The following is a 20,053-nucleotide window of genomic DNA, read 5'->3' as shown; positions in this document are numbered from 1 at the left end:
GCTCTGTAAGGAAACATAATTAGAGGGAAAATGGGTCAGAAATGGCTGCTGAGGGATGGAGCCACCATGAGCAGGGATCCAACTTACTTACCTAAGAGTGAACCACATTTGAACTCAGTGGGACACACTTCACAATAAACAGGTAGAATGTTGGTCTGAAGCCATAAGTTGAATAGCTCAGGCTAACCTGATCCCATCAGATCCCAGAAGCTTGGGGTCAATCCTGGCCAGTATTTGGATGGAGATAGCCAAGTAATACCAGGGTTGTGATGTTGAGGCAGGCAATGGCAAATCATCTCTGCATCCTCTTGCCTTGAAAACTCTTATGGGGTTACCATAAGTCAGCTGTAAATCGACAGCGTTTTTCACCAACAACAGCATTGGGTTGTAGGAATGGGCCCTAAAGCTCTAACTCCTGCGGAGTAACTGGGACTTGTTTCTCATTAAGGCAGGATGGAAATGAGCTATTTCAGATGGAGTCACCAGGTTGTAAGGGGACATTGCGTTAGAATTTGTCATTGCTAAATAATCTTATTGCAATCAAAATTACTGAGAGATAATATAGTTCCTCTGTGAATCCAATAAATGTGGGATGGTTATGAATCATGTTCTACATTCTCCCAACATGGTGTCAGACTGCCTGTTCTGTCGCATCCATTCAGGTGCCAAAGTTGCCCCATTTCATTGAATGAATTAATTTGAAAAAAATTGCCCTTTATCCTGAAACATTCACATATCTGTCAACAATCACAGACCTCCCTAACATCACGATTTTCCATGCCATTCTCTCTGTGTGTGCAACAGTCTGTGTATCTTCAAAGTTTTCCATGTTAAAAATAAAATAAAGTAAAAAATGCTCACTGATCACTCCAGTGCTTTCAGTAGGCATCTCTACCGAATGCTTGACATCCTTGCACCTTTGTTTCTGAATCCACATGAATGACTGCAAGTACAATGGCCCTGTGAAGGAACGACTTTGATGGTTAGCCAGAAATTAAATTCTGAATGTATTGGAAGTTCTGAATTACTTTTATTTTTTTATGTCTTTTATTTTTCTTAGCTTGTGAAATTAAAAGTCTATGGTAAAATCCTATATTTTTAAAATTATGTCAAAAATCCTGGAAGCCCGTATGCTTTAGAACAGGCTTTCTCAACCAGGTTTCGTGAAATCCTAGGGTTTCTTGATGGCCCTGGAAGTGTTTCCTGAATGGATAGAAATTTATTAATTTTTTATATATTTTTTTAAAATATATAAACATTTATAAGGTTGTACAGTCACGTTGACCCATATTTCCCCATCCCAAAATGGTCAACAATGGGCCTGGAAGGGGAGGAAAGGAGAAGCGCCCCATGTGGGCATGTCCACAGCTATCCTTCCCAACCCTATTCTGCACAATCCTGCCACTTCTGAGGTTTCTTGAAGCCTGAAGAATGTTTCAGCGGTTTCTCAGTGGCAGAGAAGTTCAGAAAGACTGCTTTATAGATTTCAGTGGAAACCAGTGTACAAGTCATGTGTAGCTAATAGTCATGTTGATTTTATTGTTTATAACTAAAGTCCATTACTCTAGAGAGAGCAAAACTCAATATCGGATAAAACAATAAAACAGTATAATTTAAAAAGGTATAGAAATAAATCAGATCCCAATAAATACCAAGCACTAAAAGGTTAAAACTATTCATTCTCTGATGGGGTAAGTTGGGCTCAACATTTCTTTGCAGCCAGTGCAAACTGGGGTGGCATGCTTCGGTGCGCTTTGGCTGCTTCAGCAATCACGGAACCCTGAGGCAGTCAGGGCAGTGGCACAGAGGGGAGGACTGGCACCGGCATGCCAGCTAGCACTGTGTACTGTGCCCTGTGCCTGTGTACAGGCACCAGCTGGCACGCCACCACTGCCCCTCCACACTGGCCACCTCTGGCTTCCATGATTGCCGAAGTGCGCCGAAGCGTGCAACCCTAGTGCAAACAATGACATATTATAATTAATCAAAGAATTAGTATCTGAAAGCAGAAACACAGATTTCTTTGCATTAGTGTAAAAAAATTGTCCAATCTAGTCTATGAGAGCCAGCTTGGTGTAATGGTTAAGAGCGGTGGCTTCTGGCGAGCTGGGTTTGATTCCCCATCCCTCCACATGCAGCCAGCTAGGTGACCTTGGGCTCATCACAGCCCTGATAGAATTTTCTGACCAAGCAGTAATATCAGGGCTCTCTCAGCCTCACCTACCTCACAGGGTGTCTGTTGTGGGAAGAGGAAAGGGAAGGCGATTGTAAGCTGCTTTGAGACTCCTTCGGGTAGAGAAAAGCGGCATATAAAAACTAACTCTTCTTCTTCTTCTAGTTATGAATTTAGTCCTTGGTTCCAAATATAGAGGACACTCTAAAACATAATGAGAGAGGTCTTCAACATCAGGTTCTCCACCAGTACATATGTGCACCTAATAAATAAAACCTGTTGCTGACTTCTAAAATGTGCAGAGTTCATATTTCTCACCTGAATGACCCTTTACCCTTGTCCTGCAGTACTCAGGTGTTAAAGTGGCCTGCTTCCTAGCACAGGTGCAGAAGAGCCTGATGCTTGGGCTAAGAATCCTTTGGCCAGATGGAGCTCTGCATAGCTTTTTGCACACCCTTCCAGGCTTGCCTGATCTCACTTGATCTCTTGGGAGCTAAGCAGGCTCTGCTTTGGTTAGTACTTGGATGGGAGACCAGCAAGGAAGGCCAGGGTTCCTGCACAGAGGCAGGCAAGGGGGAACCGCATCTGAATATCTCTTGCTTTGGAAACCCCTATGCGATCACCATAAATTGGCTGTAACTTGTTAGCACTTTCCTCCACCCTGAATGCCATAACTGCTTGGAAGTGACTGGAGGACTTTGAGAGGTTCTCCTTAAATACTGGAAGCAACTGGCAGATGGGAGTTAGGGATCCAGTAAGAATGAGGATCGTTTTGTGAGACTGATGTACCTTTTAATAAAATACAGGGAAAGATGTTACTCCAAATGCTACAAAACCAAACCACTTGCCAGCCATGCCCCATTCGCAGCCTTCCTCCTCCAGCTGGTTCTGTGGCAGGCAACTTGTGTTAATCAGCGAGCTACGATAGATTCACTTCTCACCAGGGTTTTTGGCATACTTCCTGATTGTACTGATTTGGTGCATTTTCCATGCTTATTGCAGCTGCTCTTTAACGCTTTACTCCTTGCTCTTCAGTCTTCAGGCTCTTCATCCCGTGATCAAACAAAGTTTAACTCAGGGCCCCTGGAATTCAGCAGCACTTCGGGGCCAGTTTCTGCAGCAAGGGTAAGAGAATTCTGCAGCGAATGTCGTTCTGCATTCACGGCAGTGAGAGTCTGTAACCATCTGCCACTCTTGCGTCCACCTAACCCAGCGTTGGCTGCAGAATTCCAGGAGCCCTGAGCTTTTCCATGGCCATAGAATTGCTCATTGGCTATGGAATTTGTTGAATTTGTGGGGACAATCAATGGGTGATGTATCATTTCTTCAGGTGGATGACCTGTGCATCCCTGGAAATGAGTGGACATTAGATGCTAGCACTTTTCAGATTCCTGGGTCATTAAATAATAATCTGGACATAATTCCTGTATTGGCTATCACAAATTGTGAGTTTGTTCCACTTCATCTTTTGTTTCCTTTTATGTTTTGGCTCTGAATCCCAGGCAGAGCAGGAATATAACTGCCTATGGTAAATGCCTTTTGATTGACTTGGGAAACATTGTTTGCAAAATATTTATTTAAACATTTATACCCTGCTTTTCTTCCTGCAGCAAGGTGGCTTACCAAAAGCAATCAAAATGTTACATTTTAAACTCAATCTGGTTTTGCATGCAGAAGGCCCCTGGTTAAGTTCCCGGCAACTCCAGTTAAAAGCTCAAGTAGGAGGAGGAGGAGGAGGGAATGTGAAAGACATCTGTCTGGAACTCTGAAGAACTGCTGTCAGTCAGAGTAGAGAGGGCTGACCTGGATAGACCAACCACCTGACTCCATATAAGGCAGAGTGGTTTTCCAAATATACGGTGAGAAGGATAAGTCTGTGACATTTTCCATCCTGGTCCCTACCTGGTGGAACGAGTTCCTGGAACATATCTAGGCCCTGCAGGACCTGCAAGATGGAGATCTTCTTCCAGGTTTTTGGTTGGGGCCAGTGAAACAGTAACACCTACTGGGCCCTCCCTACCAAAGAAGATGCCTAGACCATGCTCTAGTTCTGGAAGAATAGAAGGCAGAGATTGCTGATGCTGCTGTTCCGTTTTTGACACCAGAAGTTAAATTAACTACCATTCAGCTTTTAAATGATTTTGTCCAGATTTTTAATTGTATTTTAATGAAGTGTTTTAACTGTGGTTGTGGATAATACCATATGCACTGCTGTGAACCGGCTTGCTGGGTAGGGCGGTAAATAAATTAATTAAAAGAATAAATGAAGGACATCTCATGTTGGCATTCCGTATGGCAGGGTAACCAAACGGTGTCTCTTCGATGTCCATGGACTACAGTTACCATGAGCCCTGCCAGGGCTGATGAATGTTGGATGAAGGAGGACTGACTTAAATGCATTCAGCTCTCCCAGGAACCAACATATGCTGGCAGACAGGGACTGAAAGGCTGCACACATCATTTTATTTATCTTCATTCACAAAGGATGGATTATAGTTTGCCAGGAGGAGAAATGTACAGAACTCTGTATACTCATCTGGTTGATGATTGCACTGTTGCAATTTTAATCACCCAAGGGCAGCCCTGCTGGATCAGGGTTATTCTGGTTCAGATGCTTCCAGAAAGCTACAGTTAGCCGGAGGCTGACAATCCAAAGAGAACGCAAGCCTAAAGTAGAATCGAATGTGGCTCTCCAAATAAAGTATAATAAGGTATTGTTCAAAATAAATTCAATGTCTATTTCATTGTTTGTCATGCACAATGATCATTGAAATAGACAGTACATTTATTTTGAACAATGCTTTATTATACTTTATATTTGGAGAGCCACATTCAATTCCCGAAAGCTACAAGCAAGGGATGAAGGCAATGGTGATCCCCTGTTCCTTGCCCCCAGCATCGGGCGAGGATCATGGGTTACAGGTGAGGCTGTGCTAAAAGATATATATGCCTTATCTCCTAACATCACTATCATTACGTGGGACAGAATGGTGCCATGGCTTTGCTACGGAGTTGACTGTAATTAAAAATGAGTTTCCAGGGTTTTCTCCTCTCCTGACTAGAAAAGCACCAGAAGCCCTCCAAAGCTCTTGATACTCAGTGTGTTAGGGCAGTGGTCCCCAACCTTTTCATCACCGGGGACCACTCAACGCTTGACAATTTTACTGAGGCCTGGTGGGGGGGGTAGTGTACTCCTCTACTCTCAACCACTGCCCTAACGCTCTCTGATCGCTATGGTAAAGTTTAAACATCCCTTCAAAATAAGATACAGACACGCCACAACAATGAACATAAGGAACATTTTATTTTCATGGAAATTTTAACTCATGACAATGACAAATCAATGGGAACCCTGAGCTTGTTTCTCTGCAACGAGATAGTCCCATCTGGGAGTGATGGGAGACAACGACACCCGAAGTGTGTTGTAAAGGGCCGGGGGGGGATGAAGTAAGGGGGGGAGAAGGTGTCCTTCGTGGCCCACCTCCAGTTAGTCGACGGACCACATGTGGTCCGTGGCCCACAGGTTGGGGATCGCTATGTTAGGGTCCTTGTTTTCCAAGAGTTACTTTTTCTTTCTTTATTGACAGTCCACAGGAAAATGGAGGCTGTTGTTGGCTGCTGACCTCTTGTGGAAACAGTGAGGATGAGAAATGGAAGTCCAGCTTTGGACTCTCCCTCAGCTGACGTACTGGCAGCCGTTTTTGTCTTATGAATCCAGTTGTGCTGCAAATGGGACTTCCCTTGACTCTTTAGCCTCTACTGATATTTTCCTTCTTAAGCGTGCATGTGGGAACTGCAGGTTCTGAACGTCTTTATGACTTGCTGCTGCTGCTGCTGCTAGGCATAGATGGGTGTGATGTGGACAGGAAGAGGCCCCCCACTGTTTTTCCACCCAAACCAAGTCCCAGGGTTGGGGGAAGCTGTCTGGGAAGAGCGAGCTGTGGAAGCAACAGAGCAAGCAGGGAAAGGATTCCTTGTTTTCCTGTCTCCAAGGTTCTCCATTGCAAATTCTGCCCCCCCCCCCCTGCCCCTGCTTGGCACAGGCAAAGCAGCAGCCAGGGAATGGGCACAGAAGCAGCTTGGGGTGGGAAAAGCTCTTTGAGAGGCATCGGCATGTGAGAGAAGCCTTTCTCCATGTCATGTTGGCTTTCCTTGTGTCAAAATTTGGGGAGGGGTAGGCATTCAGATATGCAGATCCCACTACCACTCCAGAGTAAGGTGATCACCAGTTATTGCTTCTGAATGCTTGGAACTGGCTTGGCAGTGCTGGATAAAGAGGCAGCCCAGCCATAGGGGATAACTTGCACTTCCCTGGTTGCACTTAAAAAATCCCAGACTGCATTACACATTTCAGTTTTACAGACAGCCCCAAAACCACCATACTCAAGACTGTGTCACAGTCCAGAGCTCCTTTTTCACCTCTGCATTCTCAACTGCATCTTTGGAAGTTGAGGTCTGCTATTAGGAGACACTGCTAAGGGCTGAGTTGTCTAGATCAGAGAGTTGCCAGTTTAATACCAAAGAAAATGATTAGGTTAACGTAATCATGTCATACTAAATGCTCATGCAAGATGCTTGTTCCAGATTGGAGAAATATGCCTTTGTTAGGAAGAGCAGCCTTGGAATTCTACAATTAATTCAAAGAAGTCTTGTATAAATTATCTGTCCAGCATTGGTATTCTGCAACCCCCTGGGGGTTGCCCCATTTTTTTGCTGAGAAAAAAGTATCCATACTTGCACAACATGTGCAGACAGTTGATTATGCAAACTGGAATCAGGCTTCCAGTCGAGCCCTCTGCACCATAGTGATGTCAGGCCATGTGCCCACTGTAGGGCACTCACTACACAAAAAAGGCATTTTGAGATACAAGAAGGTGCACATCCATGGGTGATCCTAATAGATGATGTGTATGTTATTCAAGCAGCGATACCAATTTAGGACAGGTATTTCTGATACCAGAGGTCTTTCCAAGAGAGTGGTGGGCTCTGAGATGCTGCGTATGTGTTGCTGTTTTCAGCTCCTGCTATGATGCAGCAATGAGAAGTTATAAGGACCAGGGAGTGAAGAGGAGCATGGGTAGTCATAGGCTAGGTTTGCATGGTGCAGGTGAGATTTCTAACAGTTTGCATGTTTTCTATATGCTGCTTAGGTGTTCTCTGTCTCATGTGGAGCCTGCATGTGGGAAATATTAATTTCATCCTTAGCATTAAAACACATAAATTTCTGGTGCTTGAGATGACCATGAACAAATAGCTAACAGGCCTCTCATGTCTCCATAAAAATATTCCTAGGTGATTCCTTTGTATTGATGTGGGAAAAGTGCAGGTGGGTGGTACCAGTATAGTCCTCTGCAGAGATTACCTATTCCTTCTTTCACATTGTCTGATTTTCAGAATCTCCTTTCAGTAGCCAGTCTGGAATCACCAGTCATTTGGGAAACCTTGTGGGATGGTCAGCAGTCTGCAAGCTGGACAAAACACTGCAGAACAGGCTAAAAGAGGGTTGCTTCTGGACCATGAATTGAAACAAGCAACTGAACCTGCCTTATTGCTTAGATCAAAACATTCTGAGAACTGCTGGCCTAGCTGGTGTGCCATTGTGCTGGGATTCGCAAGTGGTAGCCCTGGGACAGGTTTACCCCTGTGGGGAAAGGGTATCATCACAGCAGAGACAAACAAGGACAGTAGATAAGCCTCCACAGCAACTAAACAACAGTTTTTGGTATTGTTTTCAGAGTTATCCACAGAGTGGCAAAACCAAGTAATGTGTTCATCTTATGATTTGTGTGTCTCTCTCTTTCTAATCCTAGGGGAAAAAGAAAAGAAGAACAAGAGAAAAGCAGCAGGACTCCAGTTCAGGTAAATCTACTCTTGCAATACCCAGCACTTTAGCAGATACCTGTCTAGGGGTATGCATTTAGCTCTATCAAAGCTGAAAAGTAGCCAGAAAATATCTTACCAGTATATATCAGTTATTCTTTCAGTTGGATATTTGGGGGGGTGTATTTTCAACTATCAAGCATAGCTAATGCCGGATAAAAAAATTAAGGATTATCCAGGGAAAACAGGACAGAGTTAAATGGCATTTAAAGAGAATGCACCTCCTTTAAAGGGCATTCTGGATGAAGATATCACTTCAGGAATGCATTTAAAGAGGCTACAACACCTTTAAATGCCTTTGGCTCCATTATTATAGCCAATGGGAGTAATTATAGTCAACGATACCCATAGGCTATAATGGGAAATCGATCCAGGGGTCTGGGGCAGTCTGGGTTTTTTTTAAGGTAGAGGCAGTATATTTTCAGCATAGCTTCTTGTGCCTCTACTCAAAACACCCCTCCCAGGTTTCAAAAAGATTGGACCAGGGGAAACAGAGGATGGGGGGCACCTTCTTTGGGAGCTCATAGAATCAGACCCCTAATCCGCTTTTTTTAAAACTTGGGGAGTCTGTTAAGGAGAGACATGTAAGGTTATGCTGAAATTTTTCTGCCTTTAATTTTTAAAAAATATCATCACCAGATACCTAGATATCCCCAAATAGATTCCCCATTGACTATAATGGTTCCATAGTGTATAATGGAACCAGAGGGGAAAAAATCCAAAAAAGGGGATTTCCAAAAAAGCCCTGAATCTGAATACCATACCTGTATTGGAATTCAGATTTTTCCAGGAATCCTGAATCTCTGGGGGTCCAGTATATCTGGATCTGAAAAGAACCGGTTGTATTTTACTTTTATGCACACCCCTATGCCTGTTAGTTTGCTTATATTGCTAGCGAATTAATTGAGGCAGCCAAACAATAGATGTCATCTTCCTTTAGGAGTTATATCCATGGCTTAATGGGACTCGGACAATCCCTATCCATGCTCATGCTGCCTCTGTTTCATCTACAGACAGGGCACTCTCGGTACTATAAACTCTAATCTGTCTTTCATGTCACATGAGACAAAGCATCTATTTCTTCTAGCTTTGCCACTCTTTGCAACTGTTTCTTCTGTCTGCTCTTCTATTATGTTACTGACAGATGAGTTAAGAGGCAACTTACTGTTCAGATTACACCCCACTGCATTTTGAAGAAATCGTCCTTTCCTCTTACCTTCAACATTGTATATGTGGCTTAGTGTCCTGACTTGCCTGCTTCTCTTCAAAGACACAGGAAGCAGAAGCTGAATTCCCCCCTTTTTTATTACAAGCACTAGGGGCAAAGCCCGTTGTATCCAAGAATACAACGGGCGCTAGAGCTGGGCAGTGGGAAGAGGAAGGGGAGGAGTTGTCTCATTCACCAGCCTCCTGCCAGCTCTGTCAGGGTTCTGAGGCAATTTGCAGTTGGACATGACAGTTAGGACAGCCTTGGGGCGAAAAGGGCTGGCGCAGCCTCTGTTCTCATTCCTCTTGGCAGCCCTACTGACCTCCTCTCCCTGCGGTGGTCAGGAGCAGACTGGCAGCCATGTCTCCAGATTGCCCTGGAACGCTGGTCTGTCCTGGTGAGGGCCCAATTGGAAGGTGCTTCGTGCCTTCCGATTGTCCCCTCCGCTTGTCAGTCTGGTGCCAAGGGGCCAATCCGGGAATTTTGATCAAGGACACAGCCCACCCCAACACCCTTTACTGTTTTATTAAGAGGGAACAGATAGTATCACTTCAGTTCTCATGAAAAAAGCAAGCCCTAATCACTAATTACATTTGGGATCCTTGTTTGCCTAAAGTGAAAATAAAGTGGAGCTCATAGGCAGAAACTTTCAGTTGCATACTGCAGTCCTCAAACCGCACACATCTTTTCTCAGAAGTAAGTCCCATGGGATTCAGTGGGATAGGTTCCCAAATAAATGCTCTAGCCTCACACAGCCTCCTCAGAAAGGAAAAAGGCAAACTTATTGCAGATGTCATATTTCCTTGTTTGGGGTAATGAGACCCTCTCTGTAGCCCTGCTGCTATCATTAGGCACTAATTTCTCCAGTCCCAAATAGTCTGCTTAGTGTTAGCTCACATTTCTATAGATGTAGCAGCTGTTTTTAAAAATTGCACATGCATCTGAAATGTGTCCCTAAGAAACGGGGGGGGGGGGGTGTCACAGAATCATACAGTTGGAAGAGACCTCCAGGGTGATCTAGTCCAACCCCCTGCACAATGGTCACATAATGATCAAGCAGTGGTTGGAAAAGCACTAGGAGTGGAACGCCTGGAGAGACAAGGGAGAGAGAGGTGGAGGTATTGCAAACCCTCACCAAGAGTAGGATCCAGCCTTGCAGGATACTTTTGGGAGCTTGGGGTCAGTAGTATTGTTCACCTGAAATGCAATTCTTCATTATTTTTAAGTCTCATTCATAAGATTGTGGCCATTAAGCCTTCACTGCATAGGCAGTGGCCACAAAAGGCCTCATGAAGCAACGACTGGCTCTCCAGTTCAGCAACACTGCAGACATAACCCAACACAGCCCTTCCGTTAAGGTGAAATTGACTTTATGGGTGGATTTGGGGGGGGGGGTCTCAACACTTCAGAAAAAAGGAAAGTAGCTGAGGTAAAAGATCAACGCCAGTGAGGAAGTACAACCAATCTAAACACAGCCTCAGCCTTCCCGGCCACGCCCTGAGAGGTCCTTGTGGTGTTTGCCTAACACATGCTTTGTTCCAGGGGAGATGCAGCCAAGCAGAAGAACTGGCTTTTATTTGGCCTGTCTAGTTTTTGTCTCCTGCAGCTCCATTGATGTTGCCTCTTTTCTTCTTCCTCCTGCTCTTGCTGCTGTTTGTGCCTCTGCCTTGCCCATTCTCCGCCACGCATGCTCCTTGTTCAGATCCTGCCTCTCCTAAGAAATGCAGAGCTCGCTTTGGCCTCAACCAACAAATGGACTGGTGCGGCCCGTGCAGGTGTGTATCAGAAACCTTTGCTTTCCAGGCTTGTTCCTTGACACACGGGGTCAGTCCTCTCTCTGTGCCGTTACTTTCCACGCATCGTTTTCTACAGCTGCTCTTCTTTCTAACACTACTAACTGCATTCCCTCAGATTTGCTCTTTATGACCTGCCTCCATTTTTGTATTGGCGCCACCAGGTTATTAATACTTCCTCAATGCTTCCAAGGTTGAAAGGGGGTATCCATAGCTTATCCCAAATACATAGACCATGAGGATTAAATCTTTATTACTTTCTACCAAACCCAAAAGACACTGATAAACTGTGGATGTACTCACTGAAATTCAGTTGGACAACAGCCTGAAAAATCAGTCTTCACTTTGGGAGTCAGTAATGATAGGCCCAGAGGCCAATTTCATAGGAGAGTCAGGGTCTACTGGTTGCAAATCCAAAGGCAAAAGAGGGAAGTTGTGGCTTCTTTGGAACAGGACTTTAAGAAGGAACTCCCAAAGTCTGAACTCACTGGCGAAGTGTTCCTTTGGGAAGTCTGCTTGCTGGTCGGGGACATAGGGAATTTGCAAGGGCTAAGGGTATTACCTAATCACTAGCCATAAAACTTTTATTGTTGTGCCTGAATGAAAGGAAAAACAGGCAGGTCCGTCTCCTGTGTAGCACATGGGCTACATGGCTTTCCTCAAGCTTGACCTTTTAGTGTAAGGATTCTTCTGCCATGGAAAATGCAGTCATTTCCCCACACCCATGCATACATATTGTCTACACACAATATAATAATAGTTTATTGATCCACTTACTGGGATTTCTGAATGGCATGAGATTCTGAATGTTGTGCATCTACTTGCTGTCCAAAGTCATGGCAAGGAGCAGCAGGTGGGAGATGTTGACCTTGAGACCCTGGGCAAATTCAAAGCCTCCTCAGAAACCACAGAGTAGCCTTCCACCCACCCACCCCATGATGTGCATCTGCAAAACTCTTCCCATCTGTTTTACTGAAGGTGAGGATAGAAATATTTTTTTTTCCTTTTCACCCTTCTTTTTAATAAAAGCAGTCATGAAGACAAGGAACACATGGCCTTCAGACATGCCTGGTGCACATTATTAATTTAATTTATATACTGCCCCTCACTGTGATGAGGCAGACTAGGAGTTAATCTCACTTAGACGGGGTGAAGCTCTTAAAGGCCTTTCCAACGTGTCTCTCCCATGAACAGCAACTGTGGTCTAATTTTCATTACTGTTCACTTAAACAATTTCACCTAGATTTCTTTGAAGTAGTATATGAGGTCAAGGAACTCAAGTAGGCTTCCGCCTTCCTCTCAGCAATGAGGCACTTGTCCAGTAGGCCTTTTGCAATTTTTAGTACTCATTACTAGTGGTTGATAAGGATTTAAACTAACACTTTGCTTTTGATCCATACTGGACTGATCAAAATTGCTGGAATGTTCCTTAGCACTTAACTTGCTTGCTTACTTATTTCCTTCTTTTCCACAAATACTATCTTATTGGGAAATGATTTTCAATTTCTGGTAGCAATAGGCAGCCGTTTCAAATTCACATGACTTTTCTGGGCTCCAGCCTATGCCAAGAAATCCATCCCGATGCTCTCCAATCCACAGGCTTGAACAGATGGAAACACTGAAATCTGCCATTCTTGGTCTCTCTGAGGAAATGAATGCCACATTGGTTTGAATCCTGTTAGGAAACTTGGTTCTTGTACAAACACTTCCCTTCCCTATACTGTGCAGAAAGTAGTTAGAATTCATGTATGTTCATGAACTCTGTGGGACTCACACCAGTAGGGCTGGGATGACAAGTTTTAACCTTATCATCCTGTTGGCCACTGACTCCCCTGCCTATCTCTGTTAAGAGTTGTGGCTGCATAGCTAGCCATGAATGGAAATGAATGCCTGAAGTTCATAGGGTAGGTTAGGGAGTTTTACGTGATATGACAGAAGTGCCAGGTGTTGGGGGCTTCAGTACAAAGGCCACAGTGAGACCACCCCCCCCCCCAACCCTGTAGGCTCTTGCCATCTCACGTTTCCATTTCCTGCCTTCAGATCTGTGCACATTCCATACAGCTGGGAAAGTCTTGTGTACAGTAGCTACTTCTATGAGCCAGGGGATCATGGTAATTGTAGTCCATGGACATCTGGAGCAACCGTTGGGTTACCCCGGTTCTATGGGGAAAACACACAACACCCTGGACGACTTCCTTGGGTAAAAGCCACAAGTGGGATGTCCTTTGGCTCTTCAACTACTAGCTGGACACGTTAAGTGTTAATTTTAGGCAGTGCTTTCCAAATATATTATATCAGACTGTTTAAAATTCAAAAATGCTTACTGGGTATTTGTCCCAAGATTCTTCCATCAGCATTAGGAAAGATAGATCTTCAAAAGCTTTACAATCCAGAAATTGTACAACCATATTATCTTCTGCAGCAGAAATGCTCAAACTTCCATTCATTATCTCTGCAACATGGCCCAATTGCTTTTGGCACAAAGATAACCATCTTAAATGTCTGCTCTGAAGTAAGTCCAACTTTATTCAATGGAGCGTATTCCAAACTAGGTGTTTTTAGGATTGCAGTTTAAGTGACTAAGAAACTTTGGGAATGCTAAATATCCCTTTGAAAAAAGCTCTCTCTAGTCAGGCAATTTTGAGAAATGGTTTAAAAGATCTGTGGGCCACTTTTTGGCAATAGGTTATTAAAATACTGACATTTCAGCAACCTTAAATGCACTGATATCCTCTTGATACTCACTTCTTCCACACAGCCCTCACTTTCCATGCCACCAAGTGCTATGTCACATGTTACTGTTTTCTACAGAACAACTGTAGAATGCTTATCCTGACATGTGGATATAGCTAATGGCTTTCTGCCTTGAGTAATCAAAGCGTGAAACTATTAAACATTTCAGATCTCCCTCCACATTAATAGCTTGACTCCTTGGATTCAAATATTGTGCCCTTACACTGCCACCCATTGGAACAAGCTAGAAATTGCAGGGGATTTTAAACAGAGAAGAGGTATTTGTTGCGGGAGAGGGGGGGAGAATAAAGAGGCATCTTGGGGCACCTTAAAGACTAATAAAATTTTATTCCATAATAGGAATCTGAGGACTAGAACACTTCAGTTAGCCCAGCAATACTGCAGGGAGGAGAAACAAGCATAGAACCGGGGGCAAAAGAAGATCCCTGTGGGGGCTTGGCCCTGTTCACTGGGCTCCGAAGACATCTGTAATGAATGCTGTATTGATTTCCTTTTACGAATGTGACCCTTTAAATTCACCCTTTATTTACAGATAACTCTCTTCACTGTTCTTAGGAGGAAAAAGAAGTGCATTCGGTACCTACAAGGAGAAGGACGCTGTGCCAGCCCAGTTTCTTCCGATGGAAGTGCTATAGACTCCCCTCCCTCCCCTTTGGATGTGCTCCAGTGCATATCCTCTGCTTTGACTTCAGACAAGCTTGCTGCCCCTACCGATTCTGCACATCAAAACCAAGCCAACCCTTTTTTATCTACACATCTCAAAACTGCAGTGAGCACACCCGGATACTCTTCTAAATGCTCAGCGATGCCTCGCCTATCCCTAGTGCCCTGTGAACCTTCCGCACACAATGTAGTGTCAATAGGAACTTAATGTAACAGCAGCAGCAGCAACAACCATCACCAGGCACTTTGGTCTCACGAGTGGTTTGCTACATGTGGAAGCTGCCCAGAGGCAACTCCGAGCTTCCCATCAGACCATCAAGTGGCATTCTCAGAGTCAGGTAAAAGCTGTGTCAGTACCTCAGTCACTGGAGAAGACTGGAGCACTGGAAGCACATCTTTATCAAGGTCAATGTCTGTCTGAAAATGTGAGAACGAAAACTCCAACTTAATTCTGGTCAGCAATTGTGTTAATCAGCAGATCAAATCAAAATAGGAACATCAGTTTGGGTGCTCTATGTGTTAAGCATCAGGTTCTGGCTCTTTTATTCACACCGCTCTCATTGTTGCAGGGCCTCTTGTCATATCTACAAGATGTCAAAGGAGCAGGATGTTTTTTATAACCAGTTCACATTCTGAGAAGGAAAACAAAGAAGTAGCTGGTCTGAATGGCTTACAAGAAATTGTGGAATATATTCTGCCCCAATTCTTCACATGTGCATTACCTTTACAGCAGTTGTAACAGGAACTGGAAAACAGGAATGCTTATCGGGTAATAAAGCCCTGCCTGCTCAAGCCTTAATTGGCAAGAATCCTGCATTTTTGCTTTCTAAAACAATCATTACATGTCAGATGTGAATTTCTGTTTCACCATTCTCTAATGCTGCAAAAAAAAATTGGCCTTCTTGCAAAGCTTTAAATTTCAGTTGCTTATTTTATGCTTTTGTCAGAGGTATATTGCATTTTCTGAACATTCTGCACCTGCAAAGATGAGGGATGTGAGAGCACATGCTGAGTTGCTCAGAAATGGCAGTTATAAAATGGAATGTCACCATATAGTGTTTCTGCTTAAATCCTGCAGTATTTCTGCTGTGCATAATTGATGCTGCTTCTGCTGATGGGAATGGTAATAAGTATCCCCAACAACTGGCCATCACATTGAAAATGCTGACTGGCTTCTGACACTTCTCCAGGCCTTACCCCCCTACACACACTTCTAACCCTCCCCGGGCAGCAAAAAGGGCTACCAACTCCCTTTGGCAAAGACAGATCTGAACCCAGTTCCAGTGGCTATTGTTTGGATTATGACAGAACTCAGTTTCTTTCTAGTAGATGTAATTTTGTCTCAGAAAACCCCCTCATCCCCATTTTGTGCTTTTTTGTGCTCTGCCTGTGTATTTTCTATATGGAGGTTTCCTACTACCCAAACTCCAAATGCAACCTAAAACTACTTTACTTGTGTACCCATTACTCAAGGACCGTATTTGTTGCTTTTCTAGTACAAATGATATAATCCTGACATCCCACTTACTCTTCAGCTTTTTCTGCTAACCTACAAGATTGGGATGATAAATGCAGTGTAGAAGATGGAAGAATAGAGATGCTGGAATATGGGTAGGGTACTCTTGCAGTAATCCTGAATTAAGGTCTCAAGTCCCCTCAAATTAGTTTTGGCAAACTAGACTGCCGCCTCCATTTAGGTCTAAGCATAAGAATGCAGATGAAAGAAAATTATAAACATGGTTCTTTATGCTGGCTGTAGCAAGAGAGGAGGATTCCTAGTCTCTCAGGTGGTGTCTGCTCCAGGCGCAGCCTCTGTGCACCTTGCCCCTCATGAGAAGACAAAAGCCAGCAACCAGCTTTTCCTTTTCTCAAAACTGACAGAATAGGAAATGCGAAAGCCTAGCCAGCAACTTATACATGTAACAGTTCTTCAACAACAGTGGGTATCACTGATGCAGGCTTAAATTTCTGTTGACCTAAACAAGAAATGTCTTCCTGTTTTGTTAAAAATATCTGGATGTATTGATAGTAACTACCAAGCAACATCTGCCCCAAACCTTTGTATTATATGGCAGGTGCCTGTTCATAAGAGGGTAGTTGCAAAGGAAAGATGACAGAGATTACTACATGAAACAATTGTGAACTGGCTATGTAAATTTATTCAATGGCAGTAGAGTGCTCCTGCAATACAGTTACACCTTCTATGGCTCACAACTATTGTTTGCCACCTGTTACATCCTTTTGGTCTTCCTGAGCAGACTGTTTTGTACAGCTACAGATTCAGAAGCACTAATAATTGTGACCTTCAGTTTCTAGTACTAAACGCCACTGAATCTGCACCTATGTTCCAGGAAAAAACTCATTCTAGGTTCTTTCATTCCATGATTCATAAGCACACTGACACGATTAATGCAACTCAGTATAACAGCAGCCAGGGCAGATACCAGTTAGTATTTAGATAAATGCCACAGTACCCATCAAGGCCCAACTGATCAGCCAGGACAAGATTTTCATATAAATACAGATGATGCATATCGCCACCCAAGGCCACAGGTTGGCCACAATGAATTGGAACAGAACCTCTGATTTCTAAGACACCCATGATTTACAGGATAATAATAGGATCAATTTTTTCCTTATATTTAGAAAAGTTAGCACCCAATTACAAAGAATGATTGGTAAGTGAGATGCTCTTAGGAACATCCCATGCAGATCAGAAAATCTGACACTTAAATGCCAAAAAAAAGTATAGAAATGCTATATGGTCTTTTATATCTATGTTTTTTTGTTGAATGAAGCTTTGCCCATGTTTTTTACTCAGTTTCTAATTTGTTCAGGACAATTTCAATTCTAGTTACATATTCGATTTGTTAAATCCTGTTTAAATGTCAAACTCACAGAAGTACCACATCATCAATAAATCACATAACCACTGTTTGTATGTAGCAGGGATATATGTTCTGCAGTAGTTTTCTCACTTGTTCAAACTATCATCTGTTGTAATTTTTTTTACTTTAAGCTTGTTTTTTTGGGGGGTTGCTTTTTGTTTTAAAGTTGTTTACAGCTTTATAAATAAAATAATCTACCAGATTGTCCATTCAAAAATGGGTTTCTGGAGACTATAATCTTATAAGATGAACTGCTGCATATGCTTTATTTGTATTTTGACAATTCATTATCTTTTCTTTTATATATATCATCCACTTAGTTACATACTCTAATGCATATTTCTGGACCATAAAATGTGGTTTAATCCAAGAATATCTAACTATACTATACTAATACTATACTAATACTATACTAATACTATACTATACTATACTATACTATACTATACTATACTATACTATACTATACTATACTATACTATACTATAGTAGCAAGAAAGCCCATTGCAACCAGGAATACAATGGGCGCTAGGACTCAAGGGATACCGGCAGGTTGCCCGCCACCACAGTGGCAGGCGGCAGCATGTGGAGGCAGGTGGTGGCGGCGGAGTCGGCGGGCTGTTGCCAGCAGAGGCGGTGGAACCACGGCAATGGCTGCCTCCACGCTACCTCGATTGTTGTGCGCATGCATACACACATTTCCAGCGCCCCACTGGCTCCTTCTGCAGCTCCTGCCCCGAGGGTCATGCCTGCCGAGGAATGCGCCAAAATACTTTGCTTAGTTCAGAGCTGGCAAGAAAACGACTCCCTCCCCCTGCAGGCCCCATTCCGTTAGACTCCGTCCGGCAAGCCCTGCGTGCTCTGCAGCAGGGTCACCACGGAAACCCCCCTGCAGTTAAAAGAAGGGAGAAAAGAGAGAAGCAGTGAGCCAAGGGAGCAAGACGCGTGGCCCACGCCCGGCCCGGGACAGTGAGCAATGTGGATGTGGTGGCAGCGGCGGCAGCAGCCCCCTCCCCCGGGCAGGGACCTCGCCCCCCTCCAGTCATCTCCTGTGGGGGGCCAGCGGAAGCACCTCTGAAGCGCTAGCTGGCAACTCCTCCGGCTGGGTCCCCGCTGGGCTTTAGCACTTATGTTGGGGCCACAGCGAACAGGTTGAGAACCACTGCTGTAACACCTATACCAGGCTTTCTCAACAGGGATTTCATGAAAACTTGGGGTTTCTCGACAGCCCCAGATTTTTGCCCATTGGGTGGGAGTTAATTTATTTTTTTTACTGGGTGATATGACCATATATGGTTATGTTAACCCACCCGCCACCTCCCAAAATGGAAAATGATGGGCATGGAGGTGGAAAAGGGAGGGTCCCTGGTCATAAAAATCCTTAATGGCCAAGGCTCAGCACTTGTGTTAGACATTAAAGTCCAGAGAGGTAACTACTCTTATATTGTGTTGGGGGGGGGGGGAGAAGGCAATGGAGCAGCAGATGCCTTCCTCATCCCTGTTCCCAGCTCAGTGTAGGCTGATGGGTCATTTCTAGCATTGGGGGAGTGAGGGGGGTGATTGAATGTGATGTAACATGGTGGGAGTGTCTGGGTGATATCGCTTCTGGTGACATGTGACTTTGAGGCATGCCCTGCTGACATTACTTCAGGGGTTTCTCAATAACAGCCAGCTTGGTGTAGTTCTGGTTAAGAGTGGCAGCTCCTCCACATGCAGCCAGTTGGGTGACCTTGGGCTCATCACAGCTCTAATAGTGCTGTTCTCATAGAGCAGTCAGAGCTCTCAGCCATACCTACCTCACAGGTTGTCTGTTGGGAGAGGAAGGGTATAAAAATCAACTCTTCTAAAAAAGTTGAGAAAGGTTACCCTAGATCAAGTAGATCTAGTCAGTCTCATTCACTATGTAATAGAAGATGAACCTTAAGCCTCCCTCTGCTAGTCAGTCTTACCCCCCCCCAGAGATCATGAGCACCACCAGGGACCTGTAAACCACAGAAATACTCAAGCACCTTCCTTTCTTTACATAGACTCACAGAGTTAATAACTTTTAAGGCAACTCATGCCCCAAGGGAGATTCCATTTTCAGAATGGGCAAGGTAGTGAGCTTTCTTTTATGCAATCCAGTGCTTGGCTCAGTGGGCAAGCAACTATTTTTAGAGAGATAAAAGAATGGATGGAAAACGCAGCATGAAAATCAACATGTGTACAGTTGAAACCATTTATGACATTTCTACTGAAGTCACTGGATGAAGATTGGAAAGCTTAGATAAATCCCATCAAGGCTGAATTTGCTTTGTTTATTCCGTTGTGCGCCCTGCTGAATCTAGATCGATTTGAACTCGGGTCTTCCCTTCCTCCCCGCCATTGAAATAGAAAAGTGTTCTGCATGTGGTTAGGGAAGCTCAGGATGGGATGGGAGAGCCAAGTGCAGCAGGAGCCTCTTTCTTTCTTGAAAGGGGGGGGAGACGATTGGAGACAGCAGAGGAGGGAGAAGAAACCAAGAGGCAATCTCTCCTGGGGGAAGTTTAGACTTCTGGAGATTCTGCTGAGAACAGTTAGAGCTTCCCCTTTAAGGCAAGTTAGGGCTTCCCCTTTAAGCCTGGAAACCAGGAACTGACCAATCAGGGCTTCTCTACCACGGAGTTCAGGAACAAATTCAAAACAGGCAGAGCTCCTCATGCTTTCTCAATCCAGT

At 44.0% G+C, this 20,053-nt stretch overlaps 1 protein-coding gene across 14 annotated transcripts in view; it reads left to right on the top strand.

Moving 5' to 3' along the window:
- Positions 1-17,603, top strand: part of TCF7 (transcription factor 7) — a 160,244-nt gene extending 142,641 nt beyond the window's left edge. For 3 of the 14 annotated variants that reach the window (XM_077326839.1, XM_077326838.1, XM_077326847.1), the window contains 4 exons: positions 3,209-3,298; positions 7,984-8,032; positions 10,963-11,035; positions 14,363-17,603. In XM_077326839.1, coding sequence (XP_077182954.1) covers positions 3,209-3,298; positions 7,984-8,032; positions 10,963-11,035; positions 14,363-14,678 — 528 coding nt within the window. In that variant the 3' untranslated portion in view covers positions 14,679-17,603. Of the gene's footprint in view, positions 1-3,208; positions 3,299-7,983; positions 8,033-10,850; positions 11,036-11,887; positions 14,243-14,339 lie in introns of those variants that run through there. The other 11 variants (XM_077326842.1, XM_077326840.1, XM_077326851.1 and 8 more) reach the window with 9 other exon arrangements.
- Positions 17,604-20,053: the final 2,450 nt, after the last annotated feature.

Source organism: Paroedura picta, chromosome 3 (genome assembly GCF_049243985.1).
Source record: "Paroedura picta isolate Pp20150507F chromosome 3, Ppicta_v3.0, whole genome shotgun sequence".
NCBI lineage: Eukaryota > Metazoa > Chordata > Lepidosauria > Squamata > Gekkonidae > Paroedura > Paroedura picta.
Note: the sequence above shows the minus strand (reverse complement) of the source record. Positions and strands in the feature narration are given on the sequence as shown.